Source organism: Megascapheus bottae, chromosome 26 (genome assembly GCF_031878675.1).
Source record: "Megascapheus bottae isolate mThoBot1 chromosome 26, mThoBot2.hap1, whole genome shotgun sequence".
Classification (NCBI taxonomy): Eukaryota; Metazoa; Chordata; class Mammalia; order Rodentia; family Geomyidae; genus Megascapheus; species Megascapheus bottae.
Window position 1 is genome coordinate 1,278,540 of NC_143534.1, and position 22,600 is coordinate 1,301,139.

Consider the following 22,600-nt stretch of genomic DNA (forward strand, 5'->3'; position numbering starts at 1 on the left):
ATCCCAGGCCTCACACCGCTGCCCTCTGTCCTCTGCCCCAGGTCCTGAAGGAACCCCAAGCCCCACAGCGCTGCTCTTCTGCTTTGTATTTGGGGGTTTCACTTGGGTGCATCTGTTTTGATCCTGAAGACAGAGCCAGTCTCAAACCCCTGGTCCTCCTGCCTCAGCCTCCCGAGCGCTGGGATTTTCAGTAGTGCAGGGCGTACAGGCATGCCCCACCATGCCCAGCTTGCCTCTGAGAAGAGTCATTCCTGACATTCCTGGTGGCTGGTTCCAGGAACAGCTGTCTCTGACATGCCTACAGCTTCTCTGGAGGCAAAGAAGGTCCGTGAGTCTCCGCGGCGGAGCCCCCTGCTTCCTCCATGCCACCGCAGATTCATTTTTCACAGCCATCCTCATAAACCCAAGCAAGTCAGGTGGGACTGGGAGGCAGGTCCGTGACCTGGCTCCCAGGAATGTCTGCCTCTTGCTCACCTTTCCAGAAAGTTTGTTTTCGGCTAGAGGCTCTGCGTGGAACTCACAGCAAGCCAGCACTTGCAGTCTCCCGGTTGATGAGATTACTTCAAGGAAAGACGCCAAGAAAGAGAGGAAGCGGTCTACGTAAACAGTGTCCGAGGTATAACCATGATTAAGGATGTTTAATGGTTTCGTTACCGGCTTCTTCCCGAGTGTCCTGAGTTTGGTTCGGAGCCTGTGTCAGTGTGTGAGTTGCTTCTTGCTGAAGCAGGAATTCAATACAGGGTCTGTTCCCCTGCTGGGCAGTTGTGGCGGTGAATGTTGGCTCCCAGGGGAGAGGCGAGGCCTGGTTTCCAATTTCATAGCACAGGGCTCCAGTCCACGGCTGGTGCAGCGACCCTGTGTGGGGCCGGGAGCGATTCACGGCCTCTGAGTCCTGCAGGCCAGCGGGCAGTGTCAGCTCCCCGCGGGTCCTTGGAGAGGCCGTATGGGGCTGTCTGTTGCAGATGGAAATGTGTGCGATTTTGCGTGGGATTGGAAAGGAGATGAAATCTGAGGAATAGGCACTGGAACTCCTGGGAAAGGGTTATCATGCTTTGGTTGTTTGTGCCGGTTCTGGGGCTGGAACAAAGGGCCGAAGCAGCTCTGAGCTCTTGGTGCTCAAGGCGAGGGTTCTCCCATTGAGCCACAGCTCCACTTCTGGCCCTTTGGGAATCGATTGGAGGTAAGCCTACCCTGGACATTCTAGCCTGGGCTGCGTTCAAATTGTGATCCTCAGATCTCGGCCTCCTGAACAGGATTTAAATTTTAAAATTTTTAAATTGCTTATTTGAGGTCTTTCGAGCGTAATACAGTGAAGAGACCGCAGCCACGGCCTCCTGCAGCCTGCCACTCCCCCTCCCTCCCCTCCCCCTTCCTCCCCTCCCCTCCCTCCCCTCCCTCCCCTCCCCCTTCCTCCCCTCCCCTCCCTTCCCTCCCCCTCCCTCCCCTCCCCCTCCCTCCCCCTCCCTCCCCTCTTCTCCCTCCTCCACCTCCTCTTTTTTCTCCTCTTCTTCCTTCTCCTCTTGCTCCTGCTCTTCTGCCTCGCCTCCCTCCCTCCCTTCTTCCTTCCTCTCTTCATTCTCCACCTCTTCTCCTTCCTCCCTCCTCCTCCTCCTCTTTTCTTTTCCCTCCTCCTCTGCTACCTCTTCTCTCCTTTACTCTGATTCTCCGCTCTTTCCACTTACCTACTTCCCTGGCTCTTCCTTTACCCTCAAACGGTTTGTTTATTAAAAACTAGTTCATGTCCAGTAGAGGAAATGTAAAAGCAACAAAGAAAAAATACAGCACCTCCTCCTTGTGCAGAGACATTGCTGTTTATTTCTCTCCATGTCGCTCCCTGCTCATACGTGCTTAGAGCCTCCTGTGTGCACCCTGGCTTCCGTTGGCTTGTCCACTGGGGAAAATGTCTTCCACTCTTCTCAGCTTGAAGAGCACCCTTCCACACCCTTTGTCACTGCTGCCTGGTGCTTCTAATTTAAATGCCTCCTTTTGTTATATATTTAGCTTGTTTATAACATTTCACTGCCACAAACATGCTCTGGTGAGCATCACATCCACCTCCACCATCAGTTTGTTGTGCCGGTGTGTGGACAGGGAGTTCTTGTGCCGTCAGTGTGGATGCTCGAGGCCACTGTCCGAGGTCCTGGTCCCCAGGTCTTGGGCTGGACAGGACAACCCGTATACTGACAGCCCAGCTCACCACCAAGGTCTGTTTGGTAAAGGGCGCATGGGTGTGATTTCCGTGTTTGCACCTAGTTTTAACCGCTCCCCCCACCCCGTGCTTTAGGACATGATGTTTTTATTTATGTTTATGGATGAACTTTTCCAATCTCTTGCTCCCTGGGTGTCAGTTTCTCTGTTGTTGAAGGTCAGCGCTCCTTTCACTTGAAGGGGGAGGGGTGCCAGGAGCAGCAGATGTCCACGTACATCTGACCACACAGCGCACAGCGCCCACCAGACATGGAGGGTCTGGAATGGGGCCTGCTGTGGGGGTGGGAGCAGGAGCCGCTGTTTGGAGTTTCAGTTGGGAAGCTGGGAGGCCCCCTCCACACCTCCTGGGGGATGCCCCCCTCGGGGCCCTGCTCCCAGACCCCGTCCTGCCCCGAGGCCTGTCTGCCCCGACTCAGCCTGCGGGGAGCCCGAGCCTGCCCAGCACCACACTGGCTGCTTCTTCTGCCTGGTGTCCTCCTGTGGCCTCTCCTCGCGCCCTCACCCCGCTCTGCCAGAGCACGCCTCACCCAGCCACCACCCCACCACAGCTGGAAGGCCCTCATAACCTTTCCTGCCATGCCAATTAGATATTCCAGGCATGTCACTCTTACCTTCCCACCTGATGTACTGACCTAAAAGTGCCACCAGAGGGCGAGATTGGCCGGCACCCTGCTGCCTGGCATCAGTACGGGAAGACAACTTTCTGAGGCAGAAGCAGACCTCAGAGGCAGATTGTCTGATCACAGCTCCTATCGGATTGATTTCTTGCTCCCTCCTTGCAAGTCTTTATGAGGTCCCCGTGTGAGAGCGGTGCTCTCCTGATGGTTTTCTGTGCTCGCCGAGGTGGTTCTTACTTGTGCGCTGCTTCTGAGAAATGCCAGTCTCTTCTCTTCTCACGGGTGGGAAATGGCGGGACTCAAGTGGATCTGAGGAGCTGACAGCTCAGCCACGAGGTGGCATGGAAGCTCGGCGACGTAGCTCTCAACACACCACACCAGGGCTGCCACCAAAACCCCAGAGCAGGCCTGCGAGGGAAAATGCAAGCAAACCCAGGAGAGACGAGGGGCGCAGACTCTGCACAGCAGCCCAGCAAATCACACCCGGCAGCACACAAAAATGAGAAGACCTAATGCAAACACGCAAGCGTCGCTTCGTGTCAGGAAATTGATTTACGTTTCAATAAACCAACAATGGATATCAAAGTGCTCTTTTTGCGAGATATGGTTCTGACAGCCCAACTGAACCTCTTAGAACACATTCTAAATTAACAATCAATAAAAGAAATAGAACGGAAACAGAGATGACTTCTCCCGCTCCAACATGGGGTTAGAAAAGATGGAACAGAACCACGATGTGTGGATTGGTGGGGATTGCTGGGGATCAGATGTGGCAGTGCTGCCACACACGGGCTGGGCCATTGTGAGAGACCCACACCGTGTCTGCCCACGGCCTTCAGAAAGGACCCAGGTGAGCCCAGCAGAGCCACGCGCATGGATTGAAGGAGCTACGGAAGGGGCCAATGGGTGCCCGGTTCAAAAGCAGGTGCTGCGGGCAAGGAACCACTCCTGTGAATGCAAAATGGCAGTGGCTTTGGAAGACAGACCGGCCATTCCTCAAAATACAGACTCGCCATGGGACCCAGACACAACTCCAAGAGAAGTGGAAGCTCATAAAGCACGTGCCACCCCTGACCGCTGTTCCCACAGCCCGTGCCGTGCACTAAGTGGGAGCACAGTAAGGATGTCATGTACCGGGTGCTCGAGGGACCTGGCTGCAGGAGAACGTGCCTTCTGGGAGCACCTGTGGCCAAGGTGGGGGAGAAGCGGAGGGAGGGGCACGCGCGTGCCGTGGAGGCCGGGCAGGCAGAGCAGCGCGTTCATGGGAGCCCCCGGTACTCTCTCAGGAGGGTGGGGGGTGTCCGTGCCCAACTCCACGGAAGGCATTCTTTTCATCTATCTTCTGGGCCCGTGTTGAAGCATCATTGGCCTCTGGTTCCCAAAGGGGCTGTGTTTGGTCCCCTCGACAGCGCCTGGCTTTGGAGGCCAGCCATGCCAGCACTGAAGTCGGCCCCTCTCCCCTGTGTGACCAGATCGGAAGTGAGGAGGGGGTGCTCCCGAGCGAGGACGCTGGCCAGACCTGGCTGGGTGGGGTGCAGCTCTGCTCTGGTCTTTGAGTCAAAGCCTCCATGGTGGCCGGCCTGGATTCCATGGGGCTGTGCTCAGCACAGAGCCAGCAGCCTGCCTGCACTTGAGGGCTGGGCCCTGGCCTTCGGATGGCCTTTCAAGCCTGCGATGGCCAGGACTGCTCCGGGGTCTGTATGCCCCAGGGCCCCATCTGGCACGCAACCCTCTCTTCCCACCCAGCTAAGAGGCCTCTCCCTCTCTGTTGGGCCTGGAGTCCTCTCATTGAGAAGGAGGGGCAGGCGACCATCACTGGATGAGGCTGCTCCCCTCATCCGGTGAGTGTCCTTGCTGCAGCTCCTCTGAGCGGCCTCCCGAGCTGGGCAGGACAGGGCAGCTGGCCAGAAGGGTCACTGTTATTTACAGCTGTGGCTGTTAATGGCTGCTGCTGACTGTGGGCCAGGAGCGAGGGGCGGGGCCTGGCCAGGTTAGCTCCGCCCGGTGGGGGGATAAACCCAGGAGGGGGAGGGGGACGGGGAGGGGAGGAAGGGTGGCAGGACCTCCAGACCAGGGAACCTGACTGTGAAGAGATGCATCAGAGTCAGGATTCCTAAGGCCAAAAGCTCCTCCCCTGCCTGCTGCGGCAGCTGTGGTGGGGTCACCTCCATCTCCCCCAGCCATGGCCCAGAGGAGGAGCCCATCCGGCCTGCTCGGGAGGAAGGACTCGTGCAACACCCTGGCACACACCAGCTCCTGGAATCCCTTACATGGCTATGGCGCTGAAAAGTGCCAGGATCTGCTGCCTGCAAGCTACGAACCTGGAAGCCCGGCCTGATGTTCATTTGAGAGCCAAGGAGAAGGTGGAGCCGTTCAGCTTCAGGGGGAGAAAGCAAACCCTGCCTCCCCCACCCCTTTCCTCTACCAGGCCCTGGAGGGTCAGCTGCTCACCCCCGCATCAGCCAGGGGTGTCAAGGCTCCCTTCTGGAAGCATCCTCACAATTCACTGAGAAGCGGTGCTTCGTCAGCTCTGAGGAACCTCTGCTCATCACCTGACCTGTAAGAGTTACGGTCACCAGGTGGAAAGTGGGGTCCTGGGCCTGGGGCCTCGCCAAGCTCCACAGACAGCCATGGCCTCCGCCGCGCTGCCAGCTCTCTTGGGCCCTGACAGTCCACGGTTCTCCACAGTGAGCAGCCAGAGGGACACTGGCCTTGACCTAGAAACTTTGCTGTGCCCATCGTGGTCCTGGCTGTGTGCTCGTCCAGTACCATGGCTGTCATGGGCACCCAGCCCTGCTGTAGAGCCAGCCAGGCTCCCCAGAGGCTGCCGGCCTCTGCATGGCAGGGGGTGGACACAGAGCTCCTGGGGCTCCGTACTGAAGGAGAAGGAAGTTCTTCTTGTACATCTGCATCATCTCTGCCCTCACCCTGTCCACCCAGGGAACCCCACACTGGCCGCTGCTTGGGTTCCCTTCCTTCTGCAGGAGCCTTACAAAGTGGGCAGTGAGCAGAAGGGCTGCTGTGCCTGGAGAGGTCGGAGCACCTCAGGGGGCCAAGAAAGGGAACATGGGCTTAATGAGGAGAGCAAAGCTACTCTGCCTTCCCACCAGTGGCCAGCATGCAGGGAGATCGCCCACAGCAGCCCATAGTCAGCCAGACATCCCTAAAGGGCCCCCAGGTGGTCAGCCAGCCGACCCTGAAGTGAAGGACCATTTCACTGGGGCTACCCAGGTGGACGGAGAGGTTGGAGGTGACGCTGGCTCCCAGAGTCCCGCGCTGCCTGGACACCAAGCAAACGCTGTCAACTCTTGATGTCGCCCTCCAGGACAGGGAGCAGACAGCGCATCTCAGAGGCACTGCCTTGCTTTCTGTGGCTGTGAGCACATCCCGGCCCCAAGGACAAACAGCCGTCACCCAGCCTGACCTCAGGGAGCCGCCAGGGCCACACACCCAGCAAGTCCTCCCACTGCACTGCAGCCCTCCCCCCACACCTCACCTGGCCGTGGCCCGGCCGTGGAGACTGTCTGCCTCTCAGGATCTTGGCAAGCCAAGCCGTGTTCTTGGGTGAAGCCAAGAGTACAATTAGGAAATTTAATTTGCAAACTCGCAGTTAGCTGACTGAGGGGAAGATTCTGCATAGCCCCTCGTCATCTCCCCTTCTGTTCCCTCTGCCCCTTCCGGGGTCCTTGGATCAAGCCCCCTCCGCCCCCAGGGGTGGCTGCAGATTCAGGGAACTTGTTAGGGAACATTTCAGGCCACACTCCAATCCAAAGCCGGGTTGATGCAGTGACGTGGGTGTTTTCTGTCCTTTGTGAGGAGTCTTGAGTCTCAGGCCGAGAGGCCCCAGCCTGGTGGCCCTGGTGGCGGCAGCGGCCGTGCTGAGGGTTGTAAAGGACAGAGGGATGGGACAGGCTGTGTGGTGACACAGGGGTCCGCGCTCATACGGGAAAGGATGGGGCAGCCTGCACGAAGCCCCAACCTCTGGTCAGGGAGGGCGGGGGGGGGGGGGGGAGGCGCCGGCTGACAGTCCGTGGCAGCAGCGCCTCGGCCGCTGTCTTTGACCTTGTCTGGTCTTTCACTCAAGAGAGCAGAATGAACTCCTGGAGAGGAAAGAGGTGGCCCGGGGCTGGACACTGGGACACGCACTGCGCATGCCCTCGACAACCAGGCTGAGAGGAGCCCTCAGAAGCCAGGAGAGCCAATGAGCGGGGGTGGCCCAGTGTGCCAGGCAGGGGGGACGGAGGCCTGGGCAGGGGGTGTGGCAGGGCCACGTCGGTCATGGGTGTGCGTGGCTGGGGAGCTTTGCCAGGGGCGTGGCGGGGGTGGCAGGGGAGGGTGGTGGAGAGTGTGGCAGGGCTGTGGAGTGGTGGTGTGGACCGTGGTAACAAAGCTGGAAACAGCAGGCACTCTTCTGAGCACCACCTCCACTGTGGAGCTTACAAACCTTGGGGCAGGAAGTCATGCAGCCATGCTGCCTCGAGGCGGGGGCCGAGGGTCATGTTCACTGCCCTTGGTGATACCCACAGACGGACCTGGAAAACCTTTCAAACCAAGCTAAACCAGAACTGATCAATCAAACCAGAACTCCTGGGAATGCATGCATTCCACCCCTGGCATCTGGCTTTATCAGCACGAGTGAAAGCTCAGCTCATCCAACAGAAAGCCAGGGTTTAACAGCATGGCTGGAACTCTTCTGAATTTTATGGATCCAGTCACGGGAGGCTCGTGGCTCGTGGTGTGGCATTCTGGGTGGGGGGGTGGACAGTTATAGCAGATGGACTGGAGGCTGTCACGCAGCCCCCACCCTCTGCACATCGCCTCTATGCCAACAATCCTTACAAGCTGTAGAGTGAACAGGAAGCGCCTGGCTCTCTCCCTGCCTCCCAGTGCCTTCCTGGAGTCTCAGCACCCGTCCCTGTGCCCAGCCATGTTTGGACTTGATTTCTGGGTAGGGACTTTCCTAACCCACTCTCAACCCCTGGGTGGGGCCAGTGAGTCACCCGCACACCCACAGGCTCGTGGTTTGGGAGGGATGGTCGGCCGTCTACCCCGGTGGTTTACAGTTCTGCAGGTGAGCAGAACTCACCTCAGCTCACCCTGCCGGCTCTCTTGCTGCCTTTCTAGGAGGAAAAGCTCAGTCTTCATGCGGGGGAGACGCTCTCCTGGTCTGTGGGTGTCTGTCTAGAGCTCTCTGAAGCAGGGAGGCTGGTTTGAGGCTCAGGTCTGCTTAAATCCCCTTTCCAAGATGGAGTGGCAGGAGGAGAAGCAACATGGTCTCTGCATGAGTGCAGGACCTGGCTGGACCTTCCAGTGTGCACACTTATGCATGTGCAAGCCTGCACATGCACGAACACACACACACACACACACACACACACACACACACATGTAACTCAGTGCTGGCTCTTCTTCTGTGACCCTCAAGCAACTCCATCCTGCTGGCTTCACGTAGGTGACAGGAGAAAGGACTGGACAGTGCCTCTGGCTTAGCAGGTGCAGCAGAGGCGGGGGGGGGGCGTGGGCAGTGCTGTGTGGATGGTGGGTCTCCGTTCTCACCAGTGTGTGTGAGTCACCCAGCAAGGACAGTGAAGACGTGAGCATCACCTTGGCCGGGCGGGCAGCAGAGTTCCTGCTGAGTCAGTATTCGATGGTGTTGCCACTGGTGCCAGGCTCACCTGTCGGCGCTGAGAGAGCTGGGAGACCCGGCTGGCTGTGGCTTGCACCTCGACTGGCAGGCAGGGACTCTGTGGAGGAGTAGGACAACGTCTCAGAGGATCTTAGCGAGCCCCACCCTCAGGCTGGCTGAGCTGCTGCTCTGAGACAAGTGCCATCTCCGCCCAGTCCAAAGGCCCTCCCTGAGCCCGTCCAGAGCCCATGTGGGTGACGCCCGCCCTGAGCCCAGGAGCTGGCTAGCAGCAGGTGTGGCGAGATCTAGGCACTGATCGTTCAGATCAAGATCCCCTCGCGGTCACTTGCTGTAAAGTTGCCGTCCTTTTGCAGTGCTGAGCGCGGAGCCCAGGGCCTCGAGCTTTGGGGGCAGCTGGGTCTTTTCAAGCAGACGCAGTGCAGGTTCAGAGTTGTCTCTGGGCTGAGGGAAGTGAGGCCAGCGCTGGTTCAAGTCTGCGTAGTCCAGTGATGAGACGGGGCCCCCAGGAGCCGGGCTGGGGTTCAGTCGGGGAGAGAGCTTTGGTCTGTCTCCAGCCTGGCGCTTCTCCATAGTAAGTGTGGCCCGGGTCTGTGAATAAAGGAGGGGAGAAGAGGAGGTGAAGACCCCGGGGCAGTGCCAGGTGTGGAGGGGCGTTCTGGAGGCGAGCGTCCTCACAGCCCCGGCATGCTCAGGACAGGTGGCAGACCTGCCTCAGCACACTTTTGACCTTGACTTCACGTCATCATCGACTGAGAGAACACACGTGCCCAGCCCAGACTCAGGTAACAATGCCAGCGTGTTTGGAGCAAAAACACATCTGCGGTGCTGAAACGCCCACCAGGAAACCAGAAGCGGTGGAGATGCCACGTTTTCCAGTCCTAGGGAGGTCACAGAGCTTTGTCGTCTCACCACTCCAGAGCCAGCGTGGTCCTGCCAAGCTGTGGGGGGCAGCCCTGCCCCACGTCCCTCCCCCGCCCCGGCCCTTCCCCTGCAGTGTGCCACAAATACAAACCTGCTTGACCTGTGCCACCAGCCCTGCGCCCTGGGCAGCAGTGATGGCACAGAGCGGGAAAGGAGAGCGGCGTCCGCAATGGCCCTGCTGCCCACCAGCGCTGGTGATCCAGGGAGGACTTGACTCCTGCCATGCCCTGTGCCATTTCCTGCCCTCGGGTCCCCTGGCAGTGGGTTTCCACTAGCGATGCTGTCATCCCTTCGAGGCTGGTGGGGGGAGGGACAGCCCGGGTTTCCCACCCTGCAGCAGACTCTCAACCCTTGGAAAGAGCAAGAGGTGGCTAGGGCAGCTTCCATCCAAACTGTAAGACATGTACCCAAAATATCACAAACCATGGCACAGTAAAGCCACCAGCACAACCAGGGTCACTGCAGCACTGTTTGTCACTGCCAAGGCAGGGAATCGGCCCAGAGGCCCCTCATGGACAAACGGATCAGAAGACGTGATACACACACACAGGGGAATGCATCCACTGTGCAAGGCAGAATTAGCTTACAAACTCATACGTAAATACAGTCAATACATATGCAAATGCACGTAAATGTATTCACTGAAATACAGCGGATTCAAGGGATATCTCAAATAGTGTAAATCCTTAGAAAGCCCAAAGTAAAGTTCAGCAAAAGAAAACACCAGGAAGTGGGTATTGGAAGGGGGTGGAGTGGAGTCCAGGAAAAGGAGGAGATGAATGAGGAGGAGAAGACGGGGGAAATAGACACAAATCCAGTATGTGTCCTGCACAATTAAGAAGAGGGAGGGAGAAGGTGGGGAGGGGAGTGGTGGGAGAGAATCTTGAAAAGCAAGACAAAGATCAGGGGACATTACTCATAAACTCCTTTGCACAACGACTACTAGTTATTATCAATAATGATGATAAGAAGAAGAAAAGTAGTTGATGAGCAGTGCTGGTGAGTGAGGGAGCAGAGGGCGGTGGCGGTGAGCTGGTGGTGGGAGTGTGCAGGTCCCTCACCGAGGAGGAGGGTGGCCTCTGCTCACTGGGCCTCTGCTGGTCCGGCATGGATGTGTGCTTGGAGAGAGACGCGCGTGCGGGGCGGGTTCTCTGGGGTTGATCTGTATTTCCCTGGTGCCTGGCGAGGTCGAGCTGTGTGCGTATGAGCCGCTGCTGTGTCTCCTGTGGGCCGCTCCCCTGGGTGTGGGTCTGCCTCCTCACCACCGCAGGACCTCTTGGTAGATTTCTTGGTGTGTGCTGCCCTTCTCGGGGGTGGTGAGGGGCCCGAGCCGCCCTGGGGACCCTGAGACAGCCCTGCCCTTCCACAGTGTCCTTGCAGCCCTGTGCAGTCCCATGTCCCCTGAGGAGGGGGCACCAGGGGGCACTGGCACCGCCTGTGTGCCTTGACATCACCCACATTTCCCTGCCCCAACCCCGAAAGGCACAAGTTCCTCCACCCAAAACCCTGGATCTGCTGTTCCTGGCTCCTGTCAGGAGTGGAGCAGTGGAGTGTGGGGAGCAGGGGCCTCTCCCAGCCTGCCCTCCAGACACCGCTGGCTGGGAGGTCGGCACTGCCGCTTCCGCCCCTCCTGCCCTGCTGGAGCGGGGAGGTATATTTAGTGCTCCCGGAATAGCGCTCGTTTTGGGTTTCTCAATCATCCTCTTCATCTCGTTTCCTTCCTGCCCCAAATTGAGGGTGACATAGGAGATGATTTCTGAAACCCTCCCCCCAGATCTGTGCTCTTCCCCACGCCCAGCCCCTGGGCACCAGGCACGTGGTGCTCGCAGCTGTGCCACGGGCACCAGAGCCCCCGCTGTGAGTTCGTGGGGCTGCGTGGGCCGCCTCACCCCCACCGCTCCAGCCTGGAGATTTGCATCCTGCCTGGGGATGGACTGACATTACCTGGATTGCTTCAGGGCAGACTTCCCCAGCGGGAGTGCTTCCTGAGTCCACCTCAGAGGCCCGCAGTGCTCACCAGGGGAATCCCTTGTGGCCGCCTTTGTCTCCGCTGCCACAGGAGACCTGGGTCCTGGGTTGTGAGGGCACAGAGCCCCCACAGCACCCTTCCTTCTGGTCTGGGACGTCTTCGCTGGCTGCCTGTCCAAGCTGGAGCCCTGCTGGTGGACAGCACTGGATGGCTGCTTGGTGGAGTACACATGAGGTCAGAGCAGAAGCTTCTCCTGTGGACTCGGCCCGTAGCTCGGCGTGGTCCTGGCTCCGGAGGGTTGGGAGTTGGCTAAAAGAAGGGGTTGGGGTGTGTGAGTGGATGGAAGAGGCTTGTTTTCGATGGCAGTGAGTAAATCGAGTTGGGAAGAGGGCTGGCGTTGAAGTGTGTCTGCTCCCTTGGACTTTTCGAGTACCATGCTGAGTAGATTTACTCTGAGAAGGTGTGGGCTCTTACACAACACAGCGGGCATATGAAAACCCATCCACAGCCGTCGTCATTGTCATCGTTGTCAGCAGCACCTGTAATCCCAGCTCCCTGGGAGTCAGAGGTGGGGGGAGTCAGGGTTTGAGGCCGGCCTGAGCCAGATGTGAGAGACCTCCTGTTCAGTCAGTATGCTGAGTGTAGAGGAAGACTCCACCTCCCGGCCAGAAATGTGAACAGGAGGACGGCAGTCTGGCCCCCACTGGGCAAAAACACAAGACCCTACCTGAAAATAACCAAAGGAAAAGAAATGGCTGGATGTGGCCCATACGTCCAACTCCTTACCAGGGACAAAGGCTGGGTAGAAATTTTTTTATTATATCTATATTTATATCAGATTATTCCTTTGGGAAAAAATATTTAAAATGAGAATAGGGGCTGGGAGTTTGGCCTAGTGGTTAAAGTGCTTGCCTAGCAGGGACGAAGACCCGGGTTCGATTCCTCTGTCTCACATACGTAGAAAAAAGCTGGAAGTGGTTCTGAGGCTCAAGTGGTAGAGCTCTAGCCTTGAGAGAGTCCAAGGACAGTGCCCAGGCCCTGGGCTCAAGCCCAGGACTGGCAAAAAAAATAATAATAATTAAAAAAAATAAAATGAGAATAGGAAATAGTAGGCCCCTCGAGTCTTCATTTTAAACATCTGGACTGATACTGGCAAGCCGTGGAAAGGCTTTTGATCTCCACTGACGTGAAATGCATGCGGTGGTCACCCTGAAATGGAAGTTGATTGACAAAACTTCAGAACAGATTTTACAGCGGTTCATTTCTTTTTTTCCCTCCTCCTCTTCCCCTTTCTTCTCCTCCTTCTCCTCTTCCTACACATCCTCCTTTTCCGCTTCTCTTTCTCCTTTTCTTCTTCCTTGACAGTGTCTTACTACCTAGCCCTGGTTAGCCTGGAACCTGAAATCCCCCTGCCTCTTCTCCCGAATATTGAGATTGCAGGCATGTGCCACCATACCCGGCTTATATTAAATAAGTTCCAAAGGTTCAGTCGTTCCTGCTGTCACCAATGAAAGGCCACCGGCTTCTACCAGGATCTGAGTAACCCCAGCCACCTCTCCGGAGCCAGGCTGCCGTCCTCAGAGGGCTGTGGAGTTATTTGTTTGAAGGTGGTTTCGAAGCCAGATGTGCCCTGGCTCTGGTAGTTTCTTGTAGAGACCAAACACGGATACATTTAGTCTCTAAGCCCCACCCAGCACTGTAGGGAACTTCTGGGGGTCAGGTGTCCTCTCTACACTGTCCAGCCTGTCCCCTCTGCCGCCTGGAGCTGGACCCACCTCCAGACCATGGCAGGTGACCTCAGCCTTTAAGGGAGGCCCGGCCCTTTTCAGAGAAGTCAGGACTGCATGCTGAGGTTCGGGCAGGGGTAGGAGGGCAGGAAGTCTTGGCCTAGAGTCCCTTGTGCAGGGTGAGGGCAGGTCCCTGTGATGGCGTACTGCGTTCCCGCAGTGGAGTACACCCCGCCTCGCCTGACTAGGGAGCCCCTCAGGTTCTGCCTACCCGATGCTTTTCTTCTGTGAGTCCGGGGGCTTGAACTCAGGGCCTGGCACCCTCCCTGAGCTCTTTTTGCTCAAGGCTAGTGTTGCACCACTTTGAATCACAGCTCTACTTCCAGTTTTCTGGTGGTTACTTGGGGATGAGAATCCCGCTTATCCATGCCATCCTCATATCTCAGCCTCCTGCTTAGCTAGGATTCTAAGTGTGTGGCACTGGCCAGGAGCTTCCAGCCAGGATGCAGGCGCCAACAGACACAAACACCAGGCTGGACCCCCCCCCCACACACACACACCTTCCCAGGGCTCAGGCCTCTCCATGGTGCCTGCTTTGCTTGTGGGGATTTTCACATCTCCTTCCCCGCAGGCACCGGCTGGAGGAATTCTTTCCCAGCCCCTGGGAAAACAAGTCAAGGAGAGGCAGGGAAGGGTCAGCCTCCCACCAAACACATCCCGGTGAACTGGGCAGCTCTGGGGTTCAGCGCTGACCCAGGCTCTCATCCTGGAGCACTTGGGACTGGCGAGCTGAAGGTCTGGGGATGAACTGTCCAGGGCAAGGGGTGTCCTGGGGCACAGCAGTGGGGCGTGTTTGGGGGTCCAAGGGTGCACTGGCTGGGTGAGGGGTGTCGGAGAACACACTGGCGGCATGCAGGATGTCCTGAGCACCCTACCCTGACAGGTCGTGGTTGTCCAGGGCGCGCTGGAGGGGTGCGGGGTGCAGGGTGTCCCTATCCGGGCGCACTGGCGAGTGCAGGGTGTCCCAGGCCCGCTGGCTGGCGGGGTGCGGGGTGTCCCGGGCGCCCCAGGTGCCCGCCCCGGCGGCGGGGGCGGAGCGGAGAGCCAGCCGTGGCGTGGGGAGCGCCCTTGGACGTGACGTTGGAGTTGGGCCGGGAGTGGGAGGCTGCGCGCGTGTGGAGCGCGGCGCGGCCGGGGATGAGCGCGGCGGGGCGGCCGCCGCAGTGAGCCGCGGCGGGGCCCGGAGCGCGGAGCGCGGAGCCGGGGACGCGGACGGGGCGCGGAGGCCGCGGCCCGGCCCCAGGATGTAGGCGAGCGGCGGCGGCGGCGCTCCCGCAGGCGGCGGCGGCTCACCATGAAGAAGCACTCGGCCCGGGTGGCCCCGCTCAGCGCCTGCAACAGCCCGGTCCTGACCCTCACCAAAGTGGAAGGTAACGCGCCGGGGCCTGGCACGGCGTCCGGCCCGGGGAGCGGCACGGGGCGCGCGCCGCGGGCAGGCCGGGCGGGCGGCGGGGAGCCACTGGGACGCAGTGCAGCGCGCGGTGCCGGCCAGACGAGCGTCCCGCCCGCCGCGCGGCCCGGGGGGGCCCCGTGCCCAGCGGACCCCCCGTGCCCAGCGTCGCGCGGGGCCCGGGCGCTGAGCAGTGGCCTGGGCTGGGGGCCCCTTCCTCGTGCCGCCCCCGGCGCCCAGGAGTGGTGCCCGCGCCGCGGGGGTGGCGGGGACCCGGACATCTGACCCTAGGAAGGGACCCGCCCGCCCCGCGGGGCCGCGTGGGGCGGCAGGTGCGCCGTCAACGGGGTCTCGGCCAGGCCTCATGGGGGAGAGGCCCGAGCCCCCGGACTGTCCCCAGGCTGTGCGCCCCTCCGCAGGAGCCGCCCGGCTCGGGGATGTGCGCGGAGGAGGGCTGCGCCTGCGGGGAGCTGCCCAGAAGCCTGGGGAGGGACCCGCCCGCCGTGGGGGCAGCTGGGCTGCTCAGGTCTCCCCCGCCCTCCTGGTTCATGCAGGAGGACCCAGGCCTGGTGGGAGAGGGCCAGCCAGGGGCTACTGAGGCCGGGCGGGCCGGGGCAGCCTGGGTCCAGAGCTGGGAACAAGTGAGAAGGACCCATCGCTCCTGGTTGTCTGTCTTCAGGCGCTGACTCCCTATGTCCGTCTCCTCCCCCATTCCAGGCAGGTTAAACTTGGTACCAGTCACCTCCGCTTTGTGCTGGTTGGTTGGAGGCAAGACTCTTGGATTTGTCTGTTCAGGCTGGCTTCAAGCCACGCTCCTCAGATCTCACCCCCTGAGTAGTGGGGATGACAGGAGACAGCGGCACAGCCCGGCAGCCATTTGCATTTCTGAGCCCCCAGATGTGACCCACACACCGGTAGCTCTGGTGAATTAGGAAAAGTAAAGGCTGGCGTTTCTGTCCCCTGGAGAAGCTGGGGTCTGTCTCACTCGTGGGGTCTCCGTGGTCCTCACCACCCCCAAGGCTGCTTGCTGGTGCTGAGGCACAGGGACAGGTGGCCCTGAGGCACAGGGACAGGTGGCCCTGAGGGAGGGCTGTCCACTTGGCAGGACAGGGCTGAACTCCCCAGGAGAGGAGCCAGCGGCAGGGGGTGAGGCCGCCAGGCGGGGCTGTCAGCCTCAGTGGTCGGCAAAGGCCGAGTGGCACCGGGCTGGTGATGAAGACTGACCCTTTGTACCACGCAGGCTGGGCAGCTGCCTTCCCCCAGGCCTGATTTATGGGCCCAGCATCTCCACATCCTCATCAGGGGTCCTGGCCAAGTCCAGAGCTGAGCGCCACCTGCACAGACTGAGACCTGAGATGCCCTCCGCCGCTGGCGCCCCAGGACGGGTCCCACTTCAGAAGCCTCCGCTGGGAAGGGGCGTCGCCGTGGCCTCCCACCTGTGGGAAGGGAAGGAAGCACAGTGTGTGGCACAGGCTCTGCCTGGGGAGGGAGCGCACTGAGCCGCGGACACTGTGGCAAACCGCTCGCCCGGCGACCCTTCCGCTCAGGGCGGAGGGCAGTAAGTAGGTAGCCTAGCTCCAGTTCCAGCAAGTTCCAGTCTCCTGCCCTCCCCACTTTGTCCTGGAACTCCATTCCGTGTCAGCCCGTGTGCACAGGTCAGGGCCTTCTTGCTAAAACCAGCCGTGTGCCTGGGTGTGCACAGAGCCCTTCCTCTCTGCCTGGCTTCTCCTTGGCGTTTCTGTTCTGTTTGGTTTGGGGGTCTGTTTTTTCTAAAGCCATTTGCATCGTCAGTGCTTATTTTGGAAGTGTTGACTCACTTTATTTTGCTTTGGATGTACCGGGCATTCCTGAGCCTGGGTCCTGTGGCTGTGTGTGTGCGTGTGTGTGTGTGTGCGTGTGTGCGCACACGAGCACATGCACACAGGGACAAATGATAGACAGACCACAGGGGTGGAATGGAGCCAGCAAGAAACACTTATCGGCCACCGGTGTGTGTCGTGGAAGGAGAAGCATGAGGTGCACCTAAAACTGGAACTAGAAAACGCAGCACTTGAACTCAAGCCCAGGCGGAGGGCAGGGGGGTTGTTAAGCTCTGTGCATCCCTCCCTAGTGCCCCTGAAAGTTCAGCCAGTGCCACCGGAACCGTGATGACTTCACTGTCGTAAGGACATTTCAGTCTGTCTGGCAGGAAAGAGTTGTGAAGACAGATAAACAAATAAAAGGTACAAAGTTCTAGTGCAGAGCGAGCGGTCACGAGAGGCAGAAGACTGAGCCATCTGAGGAGAAGGCTTCTCAAGGAGGCGCCTGGCTCAGGAGGAGGCTGTTTGGGTGGGAGGCCTCTCGGAGCAGAGGCCTGTCTGAGGAGGAGGATACCAACACCCGAATCCTTTCTGAGCAGTGCAGGGAGGTGCTAGAGGTGCTAGCACCAAGGCCGGGTGCGGGGAACGACGCCACCCAGAGGGAGTAGAGGCTCTTTCAAGAGGGAGACTGTGTGCCCAGGCCCAACCCCAAAGCACCAGGAGAGTGGCCTGAGCCTCCAGGAGGGGCCAGAGCTGAGCAGTGGCTTGCAGCCAGCCTGACGCTCCTGCCTCCCTCACACGTCTTGCTTTCATGTCCTTGTCTTGGCTTTCCTAGCAGAAGCAGGCAGATGCTGACTATTGATCGGGAGCATGGCTCTCTGAGAGAAGCAGGTGCCAGGATCCTCTGAATTCCCAATCAGCGGATTTATGTTCAATACGATTCTATGCAATGAGAATTAATAGTTGTGAACAACACACTGCAGAGGCTGACAGAAAGCAGGGCTGGAGAGCAGAGAGAGGGCGCACACAGGCATTCGCCGGTGGGACTCCCCGCCAGGCCCGTGGCTGAAGCTCGCGGGGTTCTCTTACGTGAGAGGGGGTTGAAGGCATACTTCTCTTAAAACGGAGATTGGCCATTTCCACCAACAGACAACTGCCACGCTACAGATCCTGGGGGCTCTGCCCCCCAAAGCAAAGCCGGACATTGTCACCCAGCTTACGGGTGAAGAGATCCAGGCTCAGAAAATCATTTCCTTCAGGCCATAGAGTTTAAAAAGCAGCTTCCTGGCTTCAAACTCAAATCTTCCTGGGCTTGACGCTCAGGAACCTGTGCACACCCCTCTCCCAAGCAGGAGGCAGCATGGCGTCCGCCCCAGCTCCCGTGGGTCTCCAGGGTTTGTTCCCTGAGGTTCCACAGTGGTGGGGATGCTGTGAGGCTCATGGAATCTGGCTGCCGCTGGATTTCTGCGTCCCTCTACTCCCCGGAGCCGGGGGACCCGGGCCCTGCATGGAGAGGGTCTGGCTAGCCCATCTCCACCGCTGGGCTTATCCGACGGTGCTCAGCTCTTACTGCTGGTGTGCTGGCCCACACCCAGAGGAATCCCGAGGAGACGGGCGGGAGGCCGGGCTCTGAAGATGTACCCTGGCGGCTCCTCCTAGGCCTGAGGCATGCTGGCACGGGCGCTAGAGAGGGAAGCTGACACTTGGAGTGATCCCACCAGAAATGACACCACACTCGACCCTATAGGACTTCCAGACAAGGGGACCCCAAAATCTACCCAGGATCCCAACGACTGCAGTGTGATCAGCATATACGTAACGAGGTGTCTGTGTTGAGGGCAAACCCTCCGGCTGTGCCTCAGATGCCATGAGGCTTGCCGTCTTGCCACCATCGCCAGCCCTGGTGCCAGAATGACATAATGCAACTGGACACGTCCCTGCAGAGTGTGGCCTCGCATCCTTGGCCTGCTTCTCCCTGGCCAGCTCGTTGAGTCTGGTGGAGGGGTCAGGATGACACCCGGGAGACGCCGCCCTGCACCTTGTCCCGGGTGGGAGGTAGAAACCAGTATTGCTGGCAGGGGGACAGACTGGGGACAGCACCAGCAGTGGGGACACTCTGGGGACAGCTCCCGGTGGCTGCGGGGAAGAGCGCCAGTTACTGTCGATGCTGGAGGTGGTGTGGGAGACTGAGGCAGACCACAGGGGCATCCAGAACACTGGACTCTGCTGGGAAAGAGGCTGTAACAGTCAGGAAGGGAGCCAGGAAAGAGAAGCGAAGGCAGAAGGGACGCTGGGATTGAATGGCAGGCTCTGGTTCTTCGGCCACAAGAAGTGCTTCCTATCAGGCCATGTAGGATAAAGTCTACCAGAGTCTATGGCCTGCAGTGAGAGCCTCGGGGGATTCTTTCATCGTGTGTGTGTGTGTGTGTGCTGTGTGGAAGGTGCAGGGAAGGCGTGACAGCCCGTGCTGGACAGGGTCTGGTGGAGAGGGCCAGCGGGGGCCCCTGCAGAGGTCCTGGGGTGTTAACAGGCTTGGGGAGCCTCACGTTGGCTTTCTGCCCGGCCTGAGCTGTGTGTGAATTGCTTGCCATCCCTTCCCGGTGGGAAAACAGGGCGAGAGAACGGGGCAGGAAGGGTGCTGCAGACAACCTCAGCCCCCACCCAGCTCCACTTGCCCGGGCGGAGGGGGAGGCCCGCCATTCACCTGGACGCCTGGGCTCCCAGGGTAGGAAGTGGAGCTGTCTGCTCGAATGATGGATGAAGATGAAGGCTTGAAGTGGAGGAAGGGTTCAGAACAGCTCTGCTAGGAGAGCCAAGAAGAGATTTAATTCTTAAAAGCCTTTTTGGCGAGTGGTGCTTTTCCACTGGTTAAGACCTCTTGTGGCTGGAGGGAAGAATCTAGAAGGGAGAATTCTGGGTGTCACAATGCCAGGCTTCTCTTCTGCAAGCCCAGTAGCAAATGAGCCCAGCAGATGCGTCTCTCCACCTCCCGGAGAGTGGAGCTGGGACCAGGGCTTCCGTCCGCTCCGGCAGGAAAGCTCACAGTCCACCAGGGAACTTACTCATGAGCCGAGATCGATTGACCCCATCCCCACTCTTGGCTAACCCTGCACAGAGCAGCGTCCGAGGTGCAGAGGCTGGGCCAGCGGAGGGGTCTTGCCTGAGCATGGGGAGCGGAACTCCAGCTACCAAGAACCACCTGTGCAGTGGCTCTTCAGCCCAAGAGGGGACCATGACTGGACCCCAGGGATGAACCAGAGGCCTCTGAGCGGCTGCTGGCCTTGCCAGCCCTGCCTGGGCAGCCCTGGTGTTTGTGTGTGAAACCGTCAGTGCTCAGGGCAGGCAGGTCGCCTGAGCTGGGGCACAGTCGCTCCCAGCGGTGTAAAGGATTAAGCTGGGCGGTCAGGTCCAGGCCAGCAAGCCACCTGCCCGCCCCCTTCCTCTGCCACCCAGCAGGCCTGGTCCTGCCTTGCACACAAGACTCCCGAGATCCGCTTTGAGACAAAGTCTGCGCTGGCTCACGCCCCCAGCCTCGCTCTGTCTCTTTAGCTCATGTTTGTCAAATAATACTGCACCCAGTCAATGCCAGAGGGCTGGAGATTTAGCCCTGCTTGGCAGCTACCCCAAACGGCCATGCTGCATTGGTGAGCCAGCAGCCATTTCCTGAAGGGTTTGGGACCGCAGGGGAGGCGACCTGGTTCCTGGAGGGGCAGTTCTGAATACGATCTACCCTCTTGCAAAACCACAATTGCCCCGAGAGTTCCAGTGGGCAGAACTCCAGTCTACACAAAAGCGGGGAATCCAGAGATCTGAGCTCCCTGGGAATTGTCGGAGGTGAGATAGGAGTGTGCTTGTCTGGGCCTGCGGGAGGTTGGCAGCAGTGCCAACCTTACCAGCTGCGCAGCTGCTGAGCACCTACTGTGCGCTGGCGCCTGCTCTGTGCTCGGGGACACGAGGGGCTCAGGGGAGTGGCAGGCGTCCCTCGGGCTGCGACTGGAGGTGTGGAAACCTGAGCCCTGGGCTTGCCCGCTGCAGGGAGTGTGGAGTGCACAGCGCCTGCCCCTGGCAGGAGCATTCACACCTGCACATCTTGTCTGTAGTGGGCAAAACCACCCAGCTGGGCTGGCAACCCCCCCCCTCGAGTGATGTGTCCTTGGGGCTTTGGGAGCCTGAGCGTGTGGAGCTGACGTGGATATAAGCAGCTCTCAGGCTGCTGCAGGTGGAAACTCCAACAGGTCCCAGAGAGGCCACGTGAGCCCTTTGTCACCTCTCCTTATTTTTCAGAGAAAGGCCTCGTTTTGCCTAGACTACATCCGCCTGTGGGGCTGCGATGACAGACAAGCATCCCCATGCCTGTCCCTCACTGGTCGAGATGGGGATCTCTCAGGCTTCTTTTCGCCCAGGCTGACCTTGAACGTGGAACCCCTAGATCTGGCAGCTAGGTGCGGGGTGTGAGCGAGAGCTCTCGTCTCACGTTCAGTTTCCGGTGAGGCCTGGCTTGCAGATGGCTGGCCCTTCGCTGCCTGGTGCTGAGTGGGTGAGCGCCCTGGCACTCACTTCTTCTGCTGGGAACCCCTCCCTGATACCCTCACTTAACCCTGTGGCCCTGAGACAAAAGCGTCACCCCAGGAGTGGGAGGCGTGGCTCAGGTGGGAGAGCACCACCAATGAGCAGAGGCGCAGTGACAAAAGAAACATCACAGCAACACAGTGTGGCTGTGGGTTTGTGTCTGTGTGTGGCAGGGACATGGGCCCTTGCCCATGGCAGCCTCCTGCGCCACACTGGCTCAGCCACCGAACCCTTTTCAATTACGCTGTCTGTTACCTGCTCTGCACTTAGGGAAACATGGTGTTTTATCTCACACGGTGTAGTTTTCCAGTTCTCGTGCGCTCCGCTTACGTCTGAGGGTTTCTCGACGGTGGGTTTTTCAGGCTCTTTGGGCAAGAGGGTCAGAGCGACTGCAGCGTTCAGAGCTGCAGGAGCATTGTGAACGCGGGTTGCCTGGTTCCCCGAGGTGTGAAGCAGAACTTGCTGCAAGGCAAAACACTAGCCACGAGGAAGTGAGCTGAGCCCCCACCTGCACAGCCCGGCCCCCGAGGGTGGAGGCTCAGTGGGGGGGCTGTGACTTTTCTTGTAGGCATCCATGATTATCCAGTAACAAGACCCATGGAGGCCAAGGGAACAGTGCACAGCGTGGGAGTGTGCACAGCATGCAAGTGTGCACAGCATGCAAGTGTGTACAGCACTGCCAGCTGCTCCTGCACTGGCAGTGGCTGGGGAGGCTGGGGAGGGACTGTGGAGGAGGAACCGAGGGCTGAGACTCGGCTTCCCCTTCATCCTCTGACTTCTCCCCACCCCGCAGCCCTGGCTGGACAGACGCGGCTCAGAACTGGGGAGGGTGGGACACACACCTCGGGGTGTCCGGGGGCTTTTCGATGGGGCTCCCAAGCGTGTGAAAGAAAGAGGAGGAGATGACATGTTAAGCGTTAGCACATCGGGTCGGTTAGCTCACTGGAGATCGTGTTTCCTCTCTTCTTTCTAGTTCTTGAGACAGGGTCTTGCTGTGTTGCTCGAACTAGCATTGAACTCACTTTCCATGTAGTCCACGGCCCCAGGACACGGGCCACCACTGTCCATGGCCACAGGACACAGGCTTGCAGCTCTGTGTGAGTTTCCAGCTGGCTGGTGCACACACAAACATGATGAAAAGCAAACACTGGAAAATACCACCTTTTATTTCTGCTCTGGGCCATAGCCCAGTTCCCTGAAGTGACACAGCTCCATAATGGAGTATCTGTCTGCTCACACACACACACACACACACACACACCAGTAAGTACCAGGAATTGTGGTTTTAAAGTAAAGCTTCAACATGGAGCTGGAGGCCACTGGCAGGAAGTGAGCTGGAGCAGAAGGAGCAGGAGTGGGGAGGACAGTCCTGCTGAGAGTGCAGCACGACAAGCCACAGGGTCCTGGCTTCTGCGGGGAAGAGCGCCTGCCTGGCAGGGTCCTGGCCCTTCCAGAGGCCGAGGCCGGCCTGGCCCTGGCCGCAGTGAGGCCCCGCACACAGGAGCGGTCAGCAGCTGTGAGCTGGGGAGGGGAGCAGGTGGCTCTCTTTATCTGAGAAATGGCTCCCAAAGGGCTGCTACGAGTCACTCGTCCACACAGTCTGGGTCCAGGCTGGGGAGGGTCCAGGACTGTTTCCTAGAGGCTCTGGAGGGGTGGACTTTCTGCAGCCTGCTTTGGGCCGTACCTGAAGGCC

The 22,600-nt window shown here is 59.3% G+C and overlaps 1 protein-coding gene across 2 annotated transcripts in view; it reads left to right on the forward strand.

Moving 5' to 3' along the window:
- The window catches only part of Slc35f3 (solute carrier family 35 member F3), an 87,743-nt gene that overhangs the window by 38,669 nt on the left and 26,474 nt on the right, over positions 1–22,600 (forward strand). The window contains exon 1 of one of the 2 annotated variants that reach the window (XM_090318745.1): positions 14,313–14,519. The exons of the other annotated variant lie outside the window; for it this stretch is intronic. Within the exon in view, the coding sequence (XP_090174871.1) occupies positions 14,444–14,519 (76 nt within the window). The 5' untranslated portion in view covers positions 14,313–14,443. Of the gene's footprint in view, positions 1–14,312; positions 14,520–22,600 lie in introns of those variants that run through there. 2 annotated transcript variants of the gene reach the window in all.